General features: G+C 45.9%; 3 protein-coding genes across 6 annotated transcripts in view; 2 read left to right on the forward strand and 1 right to left on the reverse strand.

Moving 5' to 3' along the window:
• Positions 1–8,756, forward strand: part of LOC115180419 (conserved oligomeric Golgi complex subunit 5) — a 96,947-nt gene extending 88,191 nt beyond the window's left edge. Inside the window, exons 16-23 of one of the 2 annotated variants that reach the window (XM_029742482.1) lie at positions 2,171–2,233; positions 2,812–2,901; positions 3,024–3,127; positions 5,175–5,412; positions 5,583–5,659; positions 5,994–6,120; positions 7,258–7,337; positions 7,495–8,756. In XM_029742482.1, the coding sequence (XP_029598342.1) occupies positions 2,171–2,233; positions 2,812–2,901; positions 3,024–3,127; positions 5,175–5,412; positions 5,583–5,659; positions 5,994–6,120; positions 7,258–7,337; positions 7,495–7,621 (906 nt within the window). In that variant the 3' untranslated portion in view covers positions 7,622–8,756. The remainder of the gene's footprint in view (positions 1–2,170; positions 2,234–2,811; positions 2,902–3,023; positions 3,128–5,174; positions 5,413–5,582; positions 5,660–5,993; positions 6,121–7,257; positions 7,338–7,494) is intronic. The other variant, XM_029742483.1, reaches the window with a different exon arrangement.
• A 634-nt stretch (positions 8,757–9,390) lies between these two features.
• Positions 9,391–12,537, reverse strand: LOC115180421 (NADH dehydrogenase [ubiquinone] 1 alpha subcomplex subunit 5). The gene is made up of 5 exons (XM_029742487.1): positions 12,467–12,537; positions 11,965–12,009; positions 11,758–11,874; positions 11,436–11,501; positions 9,391–9,588 (listed from the first exon to the last, which is right to left on the reverse strand). The coding sequence occupies exons 1-5, from the start codon at positions 12,485–12,487 to the stop codon at positions 9,487–9,489; spliced, it is 351 nt and encodes a 116-aa protein (XP_029598347.1). The 5' UTR covers positions 12,488–12,537; the 3' UTR covers positions 9,391–9,486.
• Positions 12,538–14,501: 1,964 nt separating this feature from the next.
• LOC115180423 (ankyrin repeat and SOCS box protein 15) lies at positions 14,502–20,944 on the forward strand. 3 transcript variants are annotated; one of them, XM_029742490.1, is made up of 13 exons: positions 14,502–14,586; positions 15,046–15,127; positions 15,220–15,272; positions 15,437–15,565; positions 15,701–15,859; positions 15,993–16,099; positions 16,252–16,390; positions 16,625–16,796; positions 17,229–17,389; positions 17,776–17,920; positions 19,855–20,122; positions 20,426–20,579; positions 20,735–20,944. In XM_029742490.1, the coding sequence occupies exons 2-13, from the start codon at positions 15,048–15,050 to the stop codon at positions 20,908–20,910; spliced, it is 1,743 nt and encodes a 580-aa protein (XP_029598350.1). In that variant the 5' UTR covers positions 14,502–14,586; positions 15,046–15,047; the 3' UTR covers positions 20,911–20,944. The 3 variants fall into 3 exon arrangements, with proteins under 3 accessions (XP_029598350.1, XP_029598348.1, XP_029598349.1); XM_029742488.1 differs by having other exon boundaries at positions 15,437–15,859; XM_029742489.1 differs by lacking the exon at positions 14,502–14,586 and having other exon boundaries at positions 15,015–15,127; positions 15,437–15,859.
• The last annotated feature ends 1,010 nt before the right edge of the window (positions 20,945–21,954 follow it).

Consider the following 21,954-nt stretch of genomic DNA (forward strand, 5'->3'; position numbering starts at 1 on the left):
ATACCGCAGTGTGCCATCACAGCAGCAAGATGTGTGACCTGTTGCCACATGAAAAGGGCAACCAGTAAAGACAAACACCATTGTAAACACAACCCATATTTATGTTTATTTATTTCCCCTTTTGTACATCGTTACAACAATGTATATATACATAACATGACATTTGAAATGTCTTTATTCTTTTGGAACTTCTGTGAGTGTAATGTTTACTGTTCATTTTCTTGTTTATTATCTACTTCACTTGCTTTGGCGATGTTAACATATGTTTCCCATGTCAATAAAGCCCCTTGAATTAAATTGAGAAACAGCAAGAGGGAGAGCGAGAGAAACAGGGAGAGAGCGAGAAGCAGTGAGAGGGGGAGAGAGCAAGAAGCAGCGAGAGGGGGGAGAGAGCGAGAAGCAGCGAGAGAGCGAGAAGCAGCGAGAGAGCGAGAAGCAGCGAGAGGGGAGAGAGCGAGAAGCAGCGAGAGGGGGAGAGAGCGAGAAGCAGCGAGAGGGGGAGAGAGCGAGAAGCAGCGAGAGGGGGAGAGAGCGAGAAGCAGCGAGAGGGGGAGAGAGCGAGAAGCAGCGAGAGGGGGAGAAGCGAGAAGGCAGCGAGAGGGGGAGAGAGCGAGAAGCAGCGAGAGGGGGAGAGAGCGAGAAGCAGCGAGAGGGGGAGAGAGCGAGAAGCAGTGAGAGGGGGAGAGAGCGAGAAGCAGCGAGAGGGGGGAGGCAGCGAGAGAGCGAGAAGCAGCGAGAGGGGGAGAGAGCGAGAAGCAGCGAGAGGGGGAGAGAGCGAGAAGCAGCGAGAGGGGGAGAGAGCGAGAAGCAGCGAGAGAGCGAGAAGCAGCGAGAGGGGGAGAGAGCGAGAAGCAGCGAGAGAGCGAGAAGCAGCGAGAGGGGGAGAGAACGAGAAGCAGCGAGAGAGCGAGAAGCAGCGAGGAGGGGGAGAGAGCGAGAAGCAGCGAGAGAGCGAGAAGCAGCGAGAGGGGGAGAGAGCGAGAAGCAGCGAGAGGGGGAGAGAGCGAGAAGCAGCGAGAGGGGGAGAGAGCGAGAAGCAGCGAGAGAGCGTAGAAGCAGCGAGAGGGGGGAGAGCGGAGCCTAGCGAGAAGCAGCGAGAGGGGGAGAGAGCGAGAAGCAGCGAGAGGGGGAGAGAGCGAGAAGCAGCGAGAGGGGAGAGAGCGAGAAGCAGCGAGAGGGGGAGAGCGGAAGCAGCGAGAGGGGGAGAGAGCGAGAAGCAGCGAGAAGAGAGAGAGAAGCAGCGAGAGGGGGAGAGAGAGAGAAGCAGCGAGAGGGGGAGAGAGAGAGAAGCAGCGAGAGGGGGAGAGAGAGAGAAGCAGCGAGAGGGGGAGAGAGAGAAGCAGCGAGAGGGGGAGAGAGAGAAGCAGCGAGAGGGGGAGAGAGCGAGAGAAGCAGCGAGAGGGGGAGAGCGAGAGAAGCAGCGAGAGGGGGAGAGAGCGAGAAGCAGCGAGAGGGGGAGAGAGCGAGAAGCAGCGAGAGGGGGAGAGAGAGAAGCAGCGAGAGGGGGAGAGAGAGAGAAGCAGCGAGAGGGGGAGAGAGAGAGAAGCAGCGAGAGGGGGAGAGAGAGAGAAGCAGCGAGAGGGGGAGAGAGCGAGAAGCAGCGAGAGGGGGAGAAGCAGGGAGAGAGGGGGAGAGGAGTGGCGAGAGAGATGACGAAGGAAGGGATGGAGTCTGATGTAGAGAGAGAGCGAGAGAGAGAGGCAGAGAAAGAGAGCGAGTTAGAGGGAGAGATGGGGAAACGTATTCCTTAATATGGCCCATTAAAGATGTATGATGTGTCCTGGTGCTGGGGCCTGCGTGATTAATAGTGGCATAAAAAGAGATTACTCTGCCATCAAATATTTAGGGGCCTGGGAGACTGTCAAAATTGTACAATTTGAAAGCGGAGTGAGGCCGTTTCAGCAAGAACTCCTGGTTATTTGAGGGAGGGAGGGGGAGAAAATAAGGATGGGATGGAAGGAGGGACGTGGAGGATAGGAGAGGAAGGAGGATAAATGCTGTAATAACCGTTAGAGGAATACTGGAGGGATATGTGAGGAAAGAGGCGATTATGGTTTGTCAGGTTTCACTGTAAGCTGACCTGTGTGTGTGTGTGTGTGTGTGTGTGTGTGTGTGTGTGTGTGTGTGTGTGTGTGTGTGTGTGTGTGTGTGTGTGTGTGTGTGTTCTCAGGTGATATCAGGATTGGGGTCATGTCCTCTGGCTGCTGAACATGCTCTCACTGCTTCCCTAGAGGTAAGACACTCGTCTCCCATACTGCTCTACTCTTTTCCCCTCTCTACTCCTCCTCTCATCTCTACTCCTCTCTAGTCTTCCCTTCTTCTTTCTCTCTCCATTCTATCTGATGTGCAGATGGTTGTGGATTATGCTGTTGGTTTTTCATTATGGGGTTTGAATGGGCACTTTTGGAACTTGGAACTGAGTTATAGAAACCAAATATTGGTGTTGCTGCTGCATCTCACTCCGGGAGGTAAAAGGGTAAACACTGAGTGGAGTGTGTAGACTCTTCTTTGGCAATCACTCGCTTTTTCTCACAATTTTGTTGTAACTGGGAAAACGGTCAGAGGCCTGTTTCTCTCTGCGTTCCGCCAATCCCCCACGCCACACACACACACACACACACACTGGGTCAGGTCTATTGAGTTTAGATTGATCTAAAGATGGACGATAAACTGGCGGCACCACTCCGAACCCCACGACCTACACACACACATGCCCAAACACACAAGCAGTCTCACACACACTCCTAGAGCGCACTGCAAATGTCCGCTTGTCAGCAAATCACATTCATGCCTGTCTGTTTGGGTTGCTAGGCAATGGCAGACTTAAGTCAATTAGGTGTGTCCCCTGTGGAGACTGTGTCCTTCAGCTACACACCTGGCCTGCAGATGCAAGCAGTTATGGTAATGTTTGTTCAGGTCATCATGGTGTGGTCCACTGATATTTGAGATGTCATTGTCTGACTGAGTTGTTGCAAAGTTATGACACAACCCTTTTTCTTATGCCTTATTAAATGATGTCTTAGGGAGTACAGGCTCTGATGGCCAGTGCAGTACAGCCTCTCCTGCTGTCGGTCAGTGACTCCATAGAAGCCATCATCATCACTATGCATCAGGAATACTTCTCTGGGTTAGTATACACACACACACACTTTAAAACACCACAATCCTCAAGCTCGTCGTCCCCTTTCTAGGAGTAAGGTTGGGGTTTAAGTTGTTATAAAGGGTCATGTTTACAGGTGGGCTTGGTGACATACCGCTACAGAGCTTTATATGTGACAATAAGTTATCTGTGAAACTATTATCCGATTGTCTGTGTCCCACCTGGCTCTAAACAGCATCTGTTACTAATTTACATCTGCAGTGTTTCTCTCTTTCCCCTGAGCTTGTGTTGTAATACAAGCATGACATTTACACACTCATACACACATCCTCAGACGATCTACTGTTCTACACACACCGCTCTGCTCTTGTATAGCATCCTGTTGGGGTGTGTGTGTTGTCTCTTCAGCCCCCTGTCCAAATGGCCTTTCATGGTCAGATCAACACAACACACACACACACACACACACACACACACACTTGCTCTTGCATTGCGCAGAGGGAGCTCCTTGTAGTGATCTTAAAACTAGATCTAAAACCCACTCACCCTGTTCCACACACACACACACACACACACACACACACACACACACACACACACACACACACACACACACACACACACACACACACACGTCCTCTAAGTGAACTCTTTGTCTCGCTACCATCCCAGTCTCTCTGATCCATTGACTGTTTCCCAGATATAAACCATAGGGACACCCTGGAGCAGAGTAGCTGTTGTAGGATTTTAGTCAAAGCGGCGATATTGACGTGTTAAAAAAAAGACTGGGGGGGTTTCATTTTGTAAAAAGGTCAAGTCTGAATCACCAAGCATCCATACAATGCCAGCCAAGGCAAATAGCGCTGTGTAACCTAGCTGTGAGACCAGCAGCTCACTTGCATATGTGTGTACACACAAGTAGAACCAGTCTAGACTATAGAATTAGGAATGAATTGAATACGATGTCTATGGTCTAGACCAGCGGTTCCCAAACTGTGGGGCGCTCCCTCTAGGTGGGGTCGCGGAGTCCGGCTTTCAACCTACTCCTGAAAGTTGTAACAGTAGAATGCACAAGGTGACACCTCGAAGTTGGGTCGTGCGTCATCAGTTCCTCTTGTCATGTCAGTCATTACATACCTCAGAGAGCTAGTTATAAGCCCATGTCGGATAACGTTTTCCAGCTGGGTCTTTTTAGCACATAGATTTTTTTTTTAGTAATGTTCGAATCACTCAAATATCACGGGTACACATTAGACACGGCAAAATGTATAGAATTGCAAGAAAATTTGCTTTAAAACTGCAAAATGTTCTCAGCACCCAATGACAAAATGTGTAGAATTGCAGGAAATAATATTTTAAACCTGCTAAATGTTCTCCCTGCTAACAAGATGGGTGTGAACAGTGCTTGTGCCAATAGAAATAGACATGGCCTGTGCAGGGGGGGTGTTTTCCAAAGCTGGAAGGGGGGCCTGATTAAAAAAGTTTAGAAATCCTTGGTTTAGACCCTCTACAGTTGCATTCAGATGTTCTCCCTCCATTCATATTAGCCAGACTCGTCTCTGTACAATAGAGAGGCTCCCAATGGACCTGTAGACTCCGTTAGTCTTGGGGCTTTGCAGTCACGACACACACACACACACACACACAGCTAGCAGGGTCCCGTTAGACAGAGCCACACAAAGGGTCCCTGCGTCAGTACTGTAGCCTCCTGCCGCTGGCTAAATGTTATCGGCCCCTGGCACACGCTGGTTATTCTGTCACGGCCATACATACAGAGACCGAGAGCTCAGATTGACATTCAGCGCTCTGAATACAAACTAGACTGCTTTGCGCTCTCTGATCTTACACAGACAAAGCCCTGCTGGGACTTAGCCGAATCGCAGCACACACATGCACACATTTTGCATACACACACACATTCAGTAACACACACACACACACACACACAGGTTTAGTGTGTAGTCACTTAAGCATTGTGGGTCAATGGCCTGAGGTTACGAGTCAGACCCTTAGTCTGTGACTTATACTAACCATAGGGTGTGTGTCTGTGTTGTATATATGTCTCTGTTTCCAGGTCTATGTCCACCCCGGGGAAGCCGGACGTGCCCTGCTCTCTGTACATGCGGGAGCTACAGGGCTTCGTGGGCCGTGTGATGGCGGACTACTTCCGCCACTTCCAGTGTGTCGACTTCATATACGACAACACGGAGAGCATCGCCCAGCGCTGCATCACACTGTTCATCCGCCACGCCAGCCTGCTGCGCCCCCTAGGGGAGGGAGGCAAGATGAGATTGGCGGCTGACTTCGCTCAGGTGAAGGAGAAGGGCTGTATGTGAGGGTGTTATCGGTATCTCTCTCCGCGTCTGCTTCAAGCTCTCCTTCGCTGTTTGTCTGTCTCTTGGGTTTTTCTGTGCATTTTGAAGTGCACCAAGTAGCTCTATATTCGTGCTCTCACGGTGCTATGTCTTCCCTGTGTTTTTAGATGGAGCTGGCCGTGGCTCCTCTCTGTAGGAGAGTGTCTGAGCTGGGGAAACCCTACCGCCTGCTGAGATCGTTCCGGTATGTGATCACATCACTGCTTGTTACACATGTATGACGCATTAGTTACACATACTTGTTACATCAGTTATGTCACACCTATTCCTGTTAAACCTTTGATGAGATGGGGGAACGCCTCGATAGCAGCGGTAGTTTCCAGAGTGAGGGTGGATCTTAACGAAGATGTTATTCTCCCTGCCGTCTGCCTCTGTCTCTACTTAGACGCTAGGATAATGGTTTAAAGATAATGGGTAAAGGCCAATGGTGTAACATAATGAACATGTTATTTCGGCTAGACACCTCAATGTAGATGAGACATTTTGTGTGTGTGTGTGTGTGTGTGTGTGTGTGTTAGGCCCCTGCTGTTCCAGAACAGTGAGCTGATAGCCAGCAGTCCAGCTGTGGGGGATCTGATTCCATACAGCACCCTGCTACACTTCCTGTTCACCAGAGCACCGTCTGAACTCAAATCACCTCACCAGGTACACACACTATATATACAAAAGTATTTGGACACCCCTTCAAATGAGTGGATTCGGCTCTTTCAGCCACACCTGATGCTGACAGGTATATTACAATCTCCATAGACACACATTGTCAGTAGAATGGCCTTACTGAAGAGCTCAGTGACTGTCAACGTAGCACCGTCATAGGATGCCCCCTTTCCAACAAGTCAGTTTGTCAAATGTCTGCCCTGCTAGAGCTGCCCTGGTCAACTGTACGTGCTGTTATTGTGAAGTGGAAACGTCTAGGAGCAGCAATGGCTCAGCTGCAAAGTGGTAGGCCACACAAGCTCACATAATGGGACTGCCATTCTGTCCTAGGTTGCAACAGCCGCACACAAGCCTAAGATCACCATGCGCAATGTCAAGCGTCGGCTGGAGTGGTGTAAAGCTCTCCGCCATTGGACTCTGGAGTAGTGGAAACACGTTCTCTGGATTGATGAATCAAGATTCACCATCTGGCAGTCCGACGGACGAACATGGGTTTGGCGGATGCCAGGAGAAAGTTTGGAGGAGGAGGAATAATGGTCTAGGGCTGCTTTTCATGATTTGGGCTAGGCCAGTGAAGGGAAATCAACGCTACAGCGTACAATTACATTCTAGACGATTCTGTGCTTCCAACTTTGTGGCAACAATTTGGGGAAGGCCCTTTGCTGTTTCAGCATTACAATGCCCCTGTACACAAAGCGAGATCCATACAGAAATGGTTTGTCGAGATCGGTGTTGAAGAACTTGACTGGCCTGCACAGAGCCCTGACCTCAACCCCATCGAACATCTTTGGGATGAATTGGAATGCCAACTGCGAGCCAGGCCTAATCTCCCAACGTCAGTGCCTGACCTCACTAATGCTCTTGTGGCTGAATGGAAGCAGGTCCCTACAGAAATGTTCCAACATCTAGTGGAAAGCCTTCCCAGAAGAGTGCAGGCTGTTATAGCAGCAAAGGGGGGTCCAACTCCATATTAATGCCCATGATTTTGGAATGAGATGTTTGACGAGCAGGTGTCCACATACGTTTGGTAATGTAGTGTACCTACACACACTCCTATACACACTTATCTATACTGCTTCCAACCATCGTTATCTTAACTTTGTATTAATTCTTCCTCTTCTACAGAGAGCAGAGTGGTCCATCGCTCGCTACTCCCAGTGGCTGGATGACCACCCTTCAGAGAGAGACCGCCTCACACTCATTAGGTAACTGCAGGAGAACGACAAAAGTCTTACAGCCTTTGAGACCGCCGGTGGGTTGTTTGGTCTCACTCAGTGAGTGAGCACCCTCTTGTGGTAAAATGACAAAAATCTTAATGGGTAGTGTGTCTTTAGTAACTCCATCTCCTTCTGTGTGTGCTAGGGGTGCTCTGGAGGCCTACATGCAGAGTGTGAAGGCTCGTCAGGGGAAGGAGTTTGCCCCGGTCTACCCCATCATGGTCCAGCTGCTGCAGAGGGCCACCAGCGGAGCCCAGGACTCCAGGACCTGAGGGAACTACAGCTCGCATGATGCAACTGTCTGCACTTCACATGGGCATGGGAGAACGGCTCAGTGAAGAACACATCCAAATATTATGAATGATATGACTATAGAGTAGTAGAACGGACATGGCTATGAAAATCCTTTGGCTTTTTTTATGGGCCACCCAACAGGAGTTTCCATTATTGATATGACTTCAGTGTTGCTCGTTTCTATGGATGTGATAAGCAGCAGTTCAAACATTCCAAATGGAAAACTACCCACAATGTTGTGTGAAAATGTCTGTTCTGCTAATTCTATGGCTATGCCACAGAGGGCAGCACAAGGGGGCAGTTACCTGTGCTTAGGGCAGCACAAGGGGGCAGTTAGCTGTGCTTAGGGCAGCACAAGGGGGCAGTTACCTGTGCTTAGGGCAGCACAAGGGGGCAGATACCTGTGCTTAGGGCAGCACAAGGGGGCAGTTACCTGTGCTTAGGGCAGCACAAGGGGGCAGTTACCTGTGCTTAGGGCAGCACAAGGGGGCAGTTAGCTGTGCTTAGGGCAGCACAAAGGGGCAGTTAGCTGTGCTTAGGGCAGCACAAAGGGGCAGTTAGCTGTGCTTAGGGCAGCACAAGGGGGCAGTTACCTGTGCTTAGGGCAGCACAAGGGGGCAGTTACCTGTGCTTAGGGCAGCACAAGGGGGCAGTTACCTGTGATCCATACTGGTGAATCGGAAATACACACTTGCTAGTTATTGGTAGGGCCTTTACTGGTTATAATGGTTAACCTAATTTTGTACTATTAAATCCTTTATGGTGAACAATACTTATTAAAAGGAATGATTGATGGTAGGGCTTTAATAATAGTTAACCTAATCCAAGGGCTCTATTCAATCCGTATCGCGGAAATTCCGCATTAGTGTCATTATAATTTAAAGGCAATATTCCCGCGACGTTAGCGGAGACTGCATTCACGGTAAACGATGTCGGTTCATAGTGTGCTATCTCTAATGCTTCAGCGATATGGGTTGAATAGAGCCCTTAGTCTATTACACATAACTGATTCAGCTATTTTCCCGTCTGGTCTATAGAACTGTTCATGTTCTTATTTAATGAGGTCCTGTCGATTTAAAGCTCGTGGTTATAATAAAACCAGAAGTAAAACAAGTTGTTGTGCCTGATGTGAAGGCTTGTATCTTGAGCCCTGTTTATACCTGGTAACATGCAGCATGTCTTGAACTTGTCCACATTTTGAGACTGGTGTAGATGATTAAAATGACAGATTTTCCTGACCTCTAAAAGTCCAGTATAAATGTATTGGTTGGATGAAAGCTCAGTGGGCAGAGTTGAGGTGACTGGTAGAGTCAAATAAAATAACGGCCTTACAGGTGGGTATTATATGCATGTTGCGACCCACATGGGTGCCAGTTCAAATCCCAGTTGTGACTTTTGTCCAATCTTAAGTTAATTACTTTTGTGTGAGGTGCACTAGGATAGGACAATGCTTTTTCTCAAACGTGGTCCATTTATAGCCCTGGTTACACCTTGCATTAATTAAATGTGTTTCTTGTGATCAAGATGATCCAATCACTCTGTTCAAGGTTTGTCAGGTTTACACATGGTGTATTCATTAATGCAAACAGTAGCACAATTAGAATGTGGACAAGATCAGGATAGACAAACTGGCCTCTAGACATGTTTTTCAAAGAGTATCTTGCTATTTAACTTCCATTCATTCTCCTTGGTTTGGCTGAGTGTTTTCATCACCCAGTACCCACAAGGCAACAATTTAAAAGATTAGTTTTACATGGATAGGGAAAATATTTCCACAGCTTTATTTGTACATGCTTCATTGGGAATGAAGTAATTACACAAACACAAATACAGCAAGTAGTCTTTAAACGGGCCACTTCCATTGGTTGACAGGAGGCTCTTCAATCAGTGGTTCCCATGGTTTCCACTCCGCCATCTTCCTGGATAGAGCCAACTCACACTCCGCCTGGAGGGAAGAGGAAATGAGTGGGTCAGATAAGGCAAGAGATGTATGATAAGTGGGGAAGAGGAAGGAGATACAGTATGTGGGAGGTTTTTGAATGCTACAAAACAATGTAGCCGTGGTTACACCTTGCATTAACATGGCTGTCATCCAATAAAGATGCTCTGATCGAGATTTGTTGTGTCTACACACGGTAATAAAATGGGATTCTTATCTGCCCACTTTGTACTGTGACCAGATTCCCTGGTCCCTCCCTGTAGGCAAATTAATTCAACCTGCCTTGGATCTACCGTTATGACAAGCTGTATAAATTTACAGAAAACGGCACGCTTTTATACTCATTACAGCCTACTGTTATCCAATGATTTAAGACTGGGCGTAATAGACTACTGTCCCGATAACCTCGACTTGTCCAATATTCAGAGAATCTCTCCAATCCCTAAAAACGTCACCACACAAACGATTTGACTATCTGGATGTGTGTACAAAATACAATTATTGCACAGTATAAATAAAAATGCCACTTAGGCCCTAATGCACACAGTAGAAACAGGTTAAGTTACAAAGTGCATCTCTGAATGGCGCAACGCATTATCCAAATAGGTCAGGATAGGGTTTGTTTACGCATCGATGTTTACACACATCTTTATTGTAAATAACCTTTAGCATAGGCCTAAACAGTATTAAAGGAATAAAAAAGCAACATGCTGGGAGAATGACTGTGGTTTAGTTTCCTCCAAATCATTGATAATTCGGTACCTCAATATGATAACCTATAGCAAGACGTGTGGTCAAATTATGAAAATGCATGGATAAAAGCAGCACTCTATAAAAAGTGCAAAGGAGCAAGCATGTAAAGTAAAGGCTTTATAAATGGAACAAAGTCAATCTAAAAGTAGCCTAAAGAGTCCTTCGTAATTGAAGCCTACATTAGCCTATTGGACAGTAGCCTCTAATTGAAGTCTACATTAGCCTATTGGACAGTAGCCTCTAATTGAAGTCTACATTAGCCTATTGGACAGTAGTCTTGCTCATGCTTAGGCTACAGAAAGCTATGCGCCTCTACGCATCAGTTTGGACATCTTCTGCACTTTGACATCCGAAAAGGATTGCATTATAATATCACTATTATTTTCATATCTGATACAGCAACAAATGGACTATTCACCTCCTGCCCACTGTTCATTCTGGATAGATATAAAGGTACAGGGGGAACATTAGGCCTATACCTTACCATACACTGCTCTCTTCTGCTCCATTATAGTCCGTCCCTGCATGCATCCCCAACACATGTTTACTTCAGTTTAAATTCTGCTATTACAGTCCTTGGCCACTCTGTAGCCTATTTCAAACATATTTTGGCCTGATATTAGATGTGAGAACCCTTTTTCTCCCATTTGGGACAATATCTTTTAAACATTTTTCTATTAGCCGATTTTAAGCAGAGCTGGACGCGGTATTGGACTGTGGAATATCCGACCACAGTGCCAGTTGGCACTTGGTTTCTAAAGACCATGATCATAATTCAACTGTTTACTTTTTTTGAGGGGCCGGGACAACCGTGACGTTGGCCAAATGTATACGCTTTTGTTGTCCGGATTTGTTTACACTTCAAGGATATCCGCACAAGATGCGTCTTTGACTACCTCCGGAGGTGGAAGATATAATCACAATCAGATCACAATGTGTCTTGATTGTCTACACTGGTCAACAAATGTGGGCACAACCAGAATTTGGACACGATCAGGACAACGGACGCATGTAGAAACCAGGTATAAACGGGGCTAGAGAAAGCAACTTTAGGAGAAAGATACAAAGCAATGAAAAGAGTGTGAGGCTCCTCTCTGTACCTGGTGAATGACCTCCTCGATCTGACCACAGTTGATTTTCTTCTCTAGTTTCTCCACATCAGGCTCCTTTCAATTGAAATGAAGAAAGACTGAAATGATCTATATGGATTGAAGCACAGATGCCATCCCAAACAATATCTCGTAACATGATGTCATATACAAAATCAACAAGGGGATTACCTCACAGAGGTTCATACAGGTTCAAGCTAATACATGAAATCACAGTCACAACGAGAGCTGGTAGGAAGAGTGTTCTACTCTGTTAAACTTTACCTGACCCTTGTCTAGATGTGGAAGTGAGGATGGTTGGAGTGTAACTTACGGCTTTGATAAGGTCAAAGCGGTCGTTGACAAGCTGTTCTGTGTACTTTCTGTAGGCTGCGTCCTGAGGGATGACCTGGAGAGACGCCAGGATCTTACTGTACAAGATCCTCAGGCGCTGAGGGGACACACGCACATACAGTTACATTATCATACCAAAGTAGGTGTGGTCCACTAGTACTGTTTACGGTCATTACTGGGGACTCACCTCATGAGGGTTGTGAGACACGGCCAGTCCCACCAAGCCTGTTGTCTGGGGAAAATATTACACACAATGAGCATAATAGCTACAAAGTTAACGTTAGCTAACGTTAAGTAATCTCCTGGGTAAAATAGTCATACAGCATTCAGAAGGAAGGTGGAACATTTCAGAACGTATGGATAAAACGTCATGTACCTTTGAGTTCGTATCGTGTCAGCCATGTAAGTTGGCTATATTTACTTCACAACGGACAAAGCCACTGAACTAGGTAACTAACCCTGATATAGCAGATCAAAGTATATATCCACGAACCCTCCAGCAAATGAGCAAGCTAGCTAAGTTTGTTAGCTAGAAGACGAACCAGTCTAGCAGCTAGCTTACACGCATGCTTGTCAATAGAAAGCGACAAAGCTCATACCAATTGTAAAGTGAGAGGAAACTAACTAAATAAACAAATGCACATTACATTTTCACAAAAGCATCATCATAATATGACCTCGACTCGTACCTTTTTCAGAACACCAGCCATGATTTTGGTCGCAATGGATTCTGGGTCACTTCTGTCAAATAAAAATGACGTTAACACGTCCTCGTTTTTTCAAAATAAAAGCTCGGCATGTTTGTGTAGTAAGTACAGTTGTGGCCAAAAGTTTTGAGAATGACACAAATATTCATTTCCACAAAGTTTGCTGCTTCAGTGTCTTTAGATATTTTTTGTCAGATGTTACTATGGAATACTGAAGTAGAATTACAAGCATTTCATAAGTGTCAAAGGCTTTTATTGACAATTACATGAAGTTGATGCAAAGACTCAATATTTGCAGTGTTGACCCCTTCTTTTTCAAGACCTCTGCAATCCACCCTGGCATGCTGTCCATTAACTTCTGGGCCACATCCTGACTGATGGCAGCCCATTCTTGCATAATCAATGCTTGGAATTTGTCAGAATTTGTGGGGTTTTGTTTGTCCACCCGCCTCTTGAGGATTGACCACAAGTTCTCAATGGGATTAAGGTCTGGGGAGTTTCCTGGCCATGGACCCAAAATATCGATGTTTTGTTTCCCGAGCCACTTAGTTATCCCTTTTGCCTTATGGCAAGGTGCTCCATCATGCTGGAAAAGGCATTGTTCGTCACCAAACTGTTCCTGGATGGTTGGGAGAAGTTGCTCTCGGAGGATGTGTTGGTACCATTCTTTATTCATGCCTGTGTTCTTAGGAAAATTTGTGAGTGAGCCCACTCCCATGGCTGAGAAGCAACCCCACACATGAATGGTCTCAGGATGCTTTACTGTTGGCATGACACAGGACTGATGGTAGCGCTCACCTTGTCTTCTCCGGACAAGCTTTTTTCCGGATGCCCCAAACAATCGGAAAGGGGATTCATCAGAGAAAATTACTTTACCCCAGTCCTCAGCAGTCCAATCCCTGTACCTTTTGCAGAATATCAGTCTGCCCTGATGTTTTTCCTGGAGAGAAGTGGCTTCATTGCTGCCCTTTTTGACACCAGGCCATCCTCCAAAAGTCTTCGCCTCACTGTGCATGCAGATGCACTCACACCTGCCTGCTGCCATTCATGAGCAAGCTCTGTACTGGTGGTGCCACGATCCCGCAGCTGAATCAACTTTAGGAGACGGTCCTGAGCTTGCTGGACTTTCTTGGGCGCCCTGAAGCCTTGTTCACAACAATTGAACCACTCTCCTTGAAGTTCTTGATGATCTGATAAATGGTTGATGTAGGTGCAATCTTACTGGCAGCAATATCCTTGTCTGTGAAGCCCTTTTTGTGCAAAGCAATGATGATGGCACGTGTTTCCTTGCATGTAACCATGATTGACAGAGGAAGAACAATGAGACCAAGCACCACCCTCCTTTTGAAGCTTCCAGTCTGTTATTCGAACTCAATCAGCATGACAGAGTGATCTCCAGCCTTGTCCTCGTCAACACTCACACCTGTGTTAACGAGAAAATCACTGACATGATGTCAGCTGGTCCTTTTGTGGCAGGGCTGAAATGCAGTGGAAATGTTTTTGGGGGGATTCAGTTCATTTGCATGGCAAAGAGCGACTTTGCAATTAATTGCAATTCATCTGATCACTCTTCATAACATTCTGGAGTATATGCAAATTGCCATCATACAAACTGAGGCAGCAGACTGTGAAAATTAATATTTGTGTCATTCTCAAAACTTTTGGCCACGACTGTAGACATGAGTCCTCTTATTCAGTAACCTAAATACATGTTATTAACTAACGGATCCTACAATACATGTTCAATGATTAGATTGGAAAATTAAGTATTACAAAAGGTCATTTAAAATCATTCGAAGTGGGTACACTACAAATACTAGCAATATCAAAATAATGTAGGACTTGTGCGCTGTAAGCCAGACAGACTGTCTATACTGTATGGCTCCTATAGTCAATTAAATCTTATTGTGATAAACTGTGTTTAGTGTGATAGTGAAACACTGCATGTGACAGTGTGACTGGCATTCTTAGAGTGTGTGGGGCTGATATTATAGGCATGTCAAGTCTAAAAATATCCCATTACTCATGCAAACACCAACATAAAACTTAGTTTGCAGCCAACAAACCTTCGGAGACTGGGACTTTCACTGGAGATTTTACAGGTAAGACTGGAGTTGCCCTTTCATTGGGATATTTGATAGCGACGAAGGTGCTTTAAAACCTTTGAATTTGTCATTGCAATGTCATTCCTATAGTTTAGGATGTGTCTGTTGATCTATGCAGACTGCAGTGACATGAGTCATTTGGGGGAGACTGGTTAGAGCGTTGGGCCAGTAGCTGAAAGGTTGCTAGATCGAGGGGGCAGCAGGTAGCCTAGTGGTAGGTTGCTAGATCGAGGGGGCAGCAAGTAGCCTAGTGGGTAGGTTGCTAGATCGAATTCCCTAGCTGACAAGGTAAAAATCTGTCGTTCTACCTCTGAACAAGGCAGTTAACCCACTGTTCCCCGGTAGGCTGTCATTGTAAATAAGAATTTGTTCTTAACTGACTTGCTTAGTTAAATTTAAAAAATGGTATTGAGGTTCATGGTAACCTTTCGGTTACTCTTTTTTATTTCTCTGTAGGAATGGAGGACATCGATAGATGTGAGGAAGAGCTTATTGAGTATGCCATTCGAGAGAGTATTCGAGATGTATCAATAGACAGGTATTCAGAAAATGGAGAGGATTACGTTCATGTATTATTCGCACATCCCACAATAAGTTTGTCCCTGACTTTGTTTACCCATACCTCAACAGCATGCCAACAGTCAGTGGTGACTATCTGAGGATAGTGACTGCCATTGAGCAAGGTAGGACTACCCCTCACCGACCGTGCCTTTCAAACTGCCTAGCCCAACTCTTGCCCTTAAGCTATTAACCCTAGCTTTATGTCCACATCAGGGTTCAACCTTAACCCCAGCCATAACCCTAGCCATAACCCCAACAAAGGGTTCTGTGTGGTGTCTCTCCCTAGGTGATGTGTATACCCTGCAGGAGCTGTCTGGGTTGCAGGCTTTCACAGAGAGGGACAGCAGAGGGTGGCTTCCCCTACACAGATCCGCCGTGCAGTCCCAGGAACAGGTCTTGGATCAGGTCCTGCTGGGTGAGAGGCCCACATACCACCAGCAGTACCTCACAATTAGTACCTCAAATACCAGTAGCCACTTACAGTACTGCTTCTATAACACGTGTTTAATTCCCATTACTTTTGTGTGTGTGTGTGTGTGTGACCCTGCAGCTTCCTGTGACGGGACTGTGGATGATGTGACTGCAGACGGGGACACAGCGTTGATTCTGGCTGCTCAGGAAGGTCTGCTGGAGAATGTCAGGACTCTACTGCGGCATGGAGCGTCTCCACACAAAACCAACAGCCTGAATGAGTCCCCACTGCTGCTTGGTACATGCACAGTCATATATATATATATACTATATATACACACACACACACACACAATACTGTATTCAAGCACTGTTCTATGTTGTCAATCAAGCATGCAAGTTCTGTTTTGTTATGTGTTGTCCTGTGTTAGCGGTGAGACAGGGATCATATGCGATGGTGTCCACTCTGATCAATTGTGGGGCCTTCGTGGAACAGGTGTGTCTGAAGAAGTGGATGGTCATCCACGAGGCAGCTAAGGTGGTTTTGAATTACACCTGTAGTCTTGTTTATATTTCTTCTTCAGCCATATACCCTATCATCAAGGTCCTGGAATGCCAAAACATGTAATAAAAAACAATGTTTTATTGTAATTCCTTTCTCCTTAAAAAGTGTGTGTGTTATCTTGCAAGGTGGGCTGCAGTGCCATCCTGGTGCTTCTGCTGAGACATGGGGCCAAGGTGACAGCTGTAGATGGGCACAATGTCACCCCGCTGGGCATCGCAGCAGAGTACGCCCATGCCGAGGTCCTGGATATACTCATAAAGAACGGTACGAGCCAATCAGAGCCCTTAGATTGTCCTTGATGAATAATGTAAACATTTTCAATTTATTGTCATACCAAAAGGCAAATAAACATTCTCGAAGAATAGCCAAAAACACAGTTACAAGGAACTGAAAAATAGTTGATGTCAACTGATTGTAAATATCAGTTTACATAAATGTTTGGCTTGAACACAAGTCTACAGGACCACAGTAGGGTTAATCGTCCTCCTTTCCCACCAGGTGGCGACGTGAACGCCCAGGCATATAACGGAGACACTGTTCTGTACGATGCAGCCGGCTCAGGGAACCTGGACTGCATATACCTCCTCCTGCAAGCTGGAGCCAACCCTAACATTGCCAGTGTGGCCTGCCGGCTGCCCATACACAGAGCTGCCTATGAGGGACACATCCTGTGAGTGGCTCACTCTTACTACGTGGTCCTCTGCAGCTCAGCTGGTAGAGCATGGCACTTGCAACGCCAGAACTGTGTGTTTCGATTCCCAGGATGTAAAGTATCCCATATGTAAAATGTATGCACATATGGCTGTAAATTGCTTTGTATGAAAGCGTCTGCTCAATGGCATATATTACAAACAGTCTAGAACAGGGATGTCAAGAACAACTACTGGAAAGCACGCTGGTCTTTGTGGAAATCAATTGATCAAGACATCGGCTAGAGAGTTATCTCATTATCCAGTTCTTAGAAAGTGTTGTCCCTGAGGAATTGTCCATCCCTGTGTCTAGAAGCAGTTGTTCAGTTCATAGTCTAGATCCTGTTTCAACAACATAATCAATAGTGCTGGTATAATCAACAATCTGATCTATGATGTTGTGTTTGTCCCAGTGCTCTGAGGACCTTCATCCCCATCACCACTAAGAGGGCCATCCGTCTGTCTGGCCAGAGCCCAGTCCACTCTGCAGCAGATGGGGGCCATGTTGACTGTCTGGAGCTGCTCATTGAGAAAGGCTTCGACGTCAACGCTCAGCTGGACGCACACATCTCAGGTACAATCCATTGACACACACAACCCAGGTAGTACAATTGGGCACACGCATGGACACATCATCTATTTCATAAGGGAGCCCTGCCCAAGAGGAAGGTGCTTGTAACTCCAGAGTTGTGAGGTTGATTCATGTGTGGGCCAATGGGGGCCCTCTGGAGGTCAAGGCCCCTGGGTACGTGCCCTTAACTTACACGCTGTCTAGACTATCAAAAAAATGTTAGCTGACATGGGCTAATTGAGTGACTGACATAACAAGAGAAAAACAGCTGATGTACAACCACATTTCAAAATTGCACCTTGTGTATTCTACTCTTCTAACTCTCAACCCCGACTGAGTTCCCAGGATGTTTTGGATAATTGAGCATGTTGTTATTACTGTGTTACCAGAGAGCTACGGGGACATGAGGCGGAGTCCACTCTACTTCGCCGTATCCAACAGTGATGTCACCTGCACAGAGATGCTGCTGGCCGCCGGGGCCAAAACTGACATGGACCCGCTACGCTGCTTCCTGGTGGCTGTACGCGCTGGGAGGTATGAGACTGTATCTGTATGGGTAACTCAAGACCGTGTTAGACCACTGAACTAAGCCTACAGTAGGTGTTAGCTTTGGGATAGCGCAATTCTTAATGTCCCCCTCAGGGAAGGTTATTCCTCACTTGAGAGTAGGCCGTGTTTCACTAACTACCTCTGAAATAGCTACAGTGCATTTGGAAAGTATTCAGATCCCTTGACTTTTTCCACATTTTGTTACGTTACAGCCTTATTCTAAAATTGATTAAATCGTTTTTTTCCCCCCTTAATCTACACACAATACCCCATAATGACAAAGCACAAACACGTTTTAAGACATTTTTGCAAATGTATTAAAAATAAATAACTGAAATGTCAAATTTACAAAAGTATTCAGACCCTTTACTTAGTATTTTGTTGAAGCACCTTTGGCAGCTATTACAGCCTTGAGTGTTCTTGGGTATGATGTTACAAACTTGGCACACCTGTATTTGGGGAGTTAGATGGGTTAGATGGGGAGCATCGCTGTACAGCTATTTTCAGGTCTCTCCAGAGATGTTCGATTGGGTTCAAGTCCGGGCTCTGGCTGGGCCACTCAAGGACATTTAGAGACTTGTCCTGAAGCCACTCCTGCGTTGACTTGGCTGAGTGCTTAGGGTCATTGTCCCTTTGGAAGGTGAACCTTCACCCCAGTCTGAGGTCCTTAGCACTCTGGAGCAGGTTTTCATCAAGTATCTTTCTATACTTGGCTCTGTTCATATTTCCCTCAACCCTGACTAGTCTCCCAGTCCCTTCCGCTGAAAAACATCCCCACAGCATGATGCTGCCACTACCATGCTTCACCGTAGGGATGGTGTCAGGTTTTCTCCAGACATGACGCTTGGCATTCAGGCCAAAGAGTTCAATCTTGGTTTCATCAGACCAGAGAATCTTGTTTCTCATGGTCTGAGAGTCCTTTATGTGCCTTTTGGCAAATTCCAAGCAGGATGTCAGGTGCCTTTTACTGAGAAGTGGCTTCTGTCTGGCCACTCTACCATAAAGGCCTGATTGGTGGAGTGCTGCAGAGATGGTTTTCCTTCTGGAAGGTTCTCCCATCCCCACAGAGGAACTCTGTCAGAGTGACCATTGGGTTCATGGTCATCTCTCTGACCAAGGCTCTTCTCCCCCGATTACTCAGTTTGGCTGGGCGGCCAGCTCTAGGAAGAGTCTTGGTGGTTCCAAACTTCTTCCATTTAAGAATGATGTGGGCCACTGTGTTCTTGGGGACCTTCAATGCTGCAGAAATGTTTTGGTACCCCTTCCTCTGTGCATTGACACAATCCTGGCTCGGAGCTCTACGGACAATTCCTTCGACCTTATGGCTTGATTTTTGCTCTGACATGCACTGTCAACTGTGGGACCTTATATAGACAGGTGTTTGCCTTTCCAAATCATGTCCAATCAATTGAATTTACCACAGGTGGACTCCAATCAAGTTGTAGAAACATCTCAAGGATGATCATTTGAAACAGGATGCACCTGAGCTCAATTTTGAGTCTCATAGCAAAGGGTCTGAATACTTACATTATGTAAATAAGGTATTTTACAGTGTTTCTGCTTTGTCATTATGGGGTATTGCGTGTAGATTGATGAGGGGGAAAAACATTTGAATCCATTTTAGAATAAGGCTGTAACGTAACAAAATGTGGAAAAAGTCAAGGAGTCTGAATACTTTCCAAATGCACGGTATAAATTAAACTGAATGGAACACAGCAGTGACGTCACCAACTTCTATATATTGGAACAGTTTGTTGGCTCCCATGCTAGGTCCGATGAATTTGTTTATTTTTTTAAGCTTCCTTTTGGAATTATGACGTTGTCTTAACCTTTTATCTTCAACCCAGCTCCCATATATTTCCTACTTCCTAGTCTCTTCTATGACATCACCTGTCTAACCCTATCCCATCCCACCCCAGGTATGAGCTGGTGCGTCTGCTATTGTCCAGGGGTGCCGAAGTCAACTGCTACTTCAGAATGATCAGTGACACACTGTTTCCCACCGCGTTGCAGTACTGTCTCAGAAATCACATGATTCTGCGCCTGCTGCTCAACAACGGCTACGACATAGACAAGTGCTTCCTGTGTAACCACGGCAACGGACAGGATATGGACTGCGACTCCTGGGTCGACTACCAACATAACCATAGAAGAACTTTATTTTATAACCAGGACTACAGAGCCTCGGTAAGTCATTTAGACCTATTCCTGGTCTATTCCAGTACAACAGGAGTAGGCCCCCAATCTTTGATTTAGAACACAGGAAGTAGACAAGTCCTGGTTCTGGAGGAAGACAAGTTCTGTATTTTTGTTCTGGGCTGGAACAAAAGCCTGCACACAATGTGGTCCTCTATGACCAGGGTTGGCCGCCACTGATGTAGAATGTGTAGAATGGGTCTAACTTAGAACATAACAGCAAGTGTAGCTAATACCTCGTCCAGTTCCAGTGCTTGATGTCAGTCTCGCTGTCCTGTCCGCTCTCTGCTCCAGTTCTGTGAAATCATCTCTCTGTCATCGGTGGTCAACCTGGCAGGGAGTGTGGTACAGATGCTTCTGGACTACGTCAGACACCCACGTGTCTGCCCCAACCTCCTACGGGTCCTGGAGAAACAGAAAGAGTGGCCAGACATCTGTTACATTCTGGGTAAGGCAGCATCATTGCTAATAAACAATAATAGTAGACAGAAAACAGTGGGAATGCAAATACTGAAATATCTTACAGATCAACACGCCATCATCATGAACAGAATAACCTGACTTTGTGTGTGTGTGTGCCCGCCCATGTGTGTGCATCCCCAGACAACCCTCGGTCCCTGCAGCACCAGTGTCGTTTGGTCATTAGGAGACAGATGACCCCTAGGAGACTGAATGACCCACAGGTCATGGCTGCTGTACCGTTCCCCCCGTCACTCAAACACTACCTCACCTACAGGGAGTACGACAAGTATGGTGGGTTGGAAGCCTCACACTCATAACTGGACTATATCAATGAAAACATATTTAGAAGAACAAAAAGAAGGAAAAAAATGATCCTGTTCTGTGCATAACTGATCAATCACATTATGCTGTTTCTCATGAATAATGCTTTAGTTCATATATTTACGCTTATATGAAGTACGGCAAGTGTTCTTGTGATGTAATGTTTGTAATAACTACAATTCTTTTCACACTGATTTATGTTCTCTGAATAGTGTGAATAGTCCTTATCATAGTAATGCTACTTCTACTAGACTGCATACATTAGACAGCACAGCTGTGCAGCATGGTACAGTGCATGTAGTGTGATCTACTCCTCAAGATCTTCCCATGGGAAAAGCAGGTTAGGTCTAAAAATAACTCTCTGAGAGCGCATTCAGTTTATAGTAGGGCTAAACACTCACTGGACACTGGTCTGAATGACTCTGCTGCAATGGACTGTTGACTTTAACAGTGACCCTGACACCTACCTGACTCATAAGACCAGAGTTTAAATCTAGAGAGACCTAGATCTAGACAACAGCTCATCCATATTATACCCTCAAAGTTCTGGGAGCTAGTTGTGTTGTCACTAGCCCCGTTTATACCTGGTGCTAACATGCATTCTTTGTCCTGATCTTGTCCACATTCTGATTGTGCCCACATTTTTAGACAGGTGTAGAAGATTAAAAGACGTATTGTGATCTGATTGTGATCAGATTTCCCTGACAACCTCCGGAGGTAGTCAGGCTTGCAAGTGTAGACAGATCTGGACAGTGAAACCATTTAAATCATCATTATCCAGCACTCTAAAATCCTTGACAAGATGGAGCATTGACTTATGGCATCAATATGAGTCTTAAAACCTCACTGGGTACTCGCCAACAGCCAGTGAAATAGCAGAGCGCCAAATTCAAAACAACAAAAATCTCATAATTTAAATTTCTCACACATACAAGTATTATACACCATTTTAAAGATAATCTTCTCGTTAATCCAACCACAGTGTCCAATTTCAAAAAGGCTTTACGGCGAAAGCATAGCATTAGATTATGTTAGGACAG

Source organism: Salmo trutta, chromosome 40 (genome assembly GCF_901001165.1).
Source record: "Salmo trutta chromosome 40, fSalTru1.1, whole genome shotgun sequence".
Classification (NCBI taxonomy): domain Eukaryota; kingdom Metazoa; phylum Chordata; class Actinopteri; order Salmoniformes; family Salmonidae; genus Salmo; species Salmo trutta.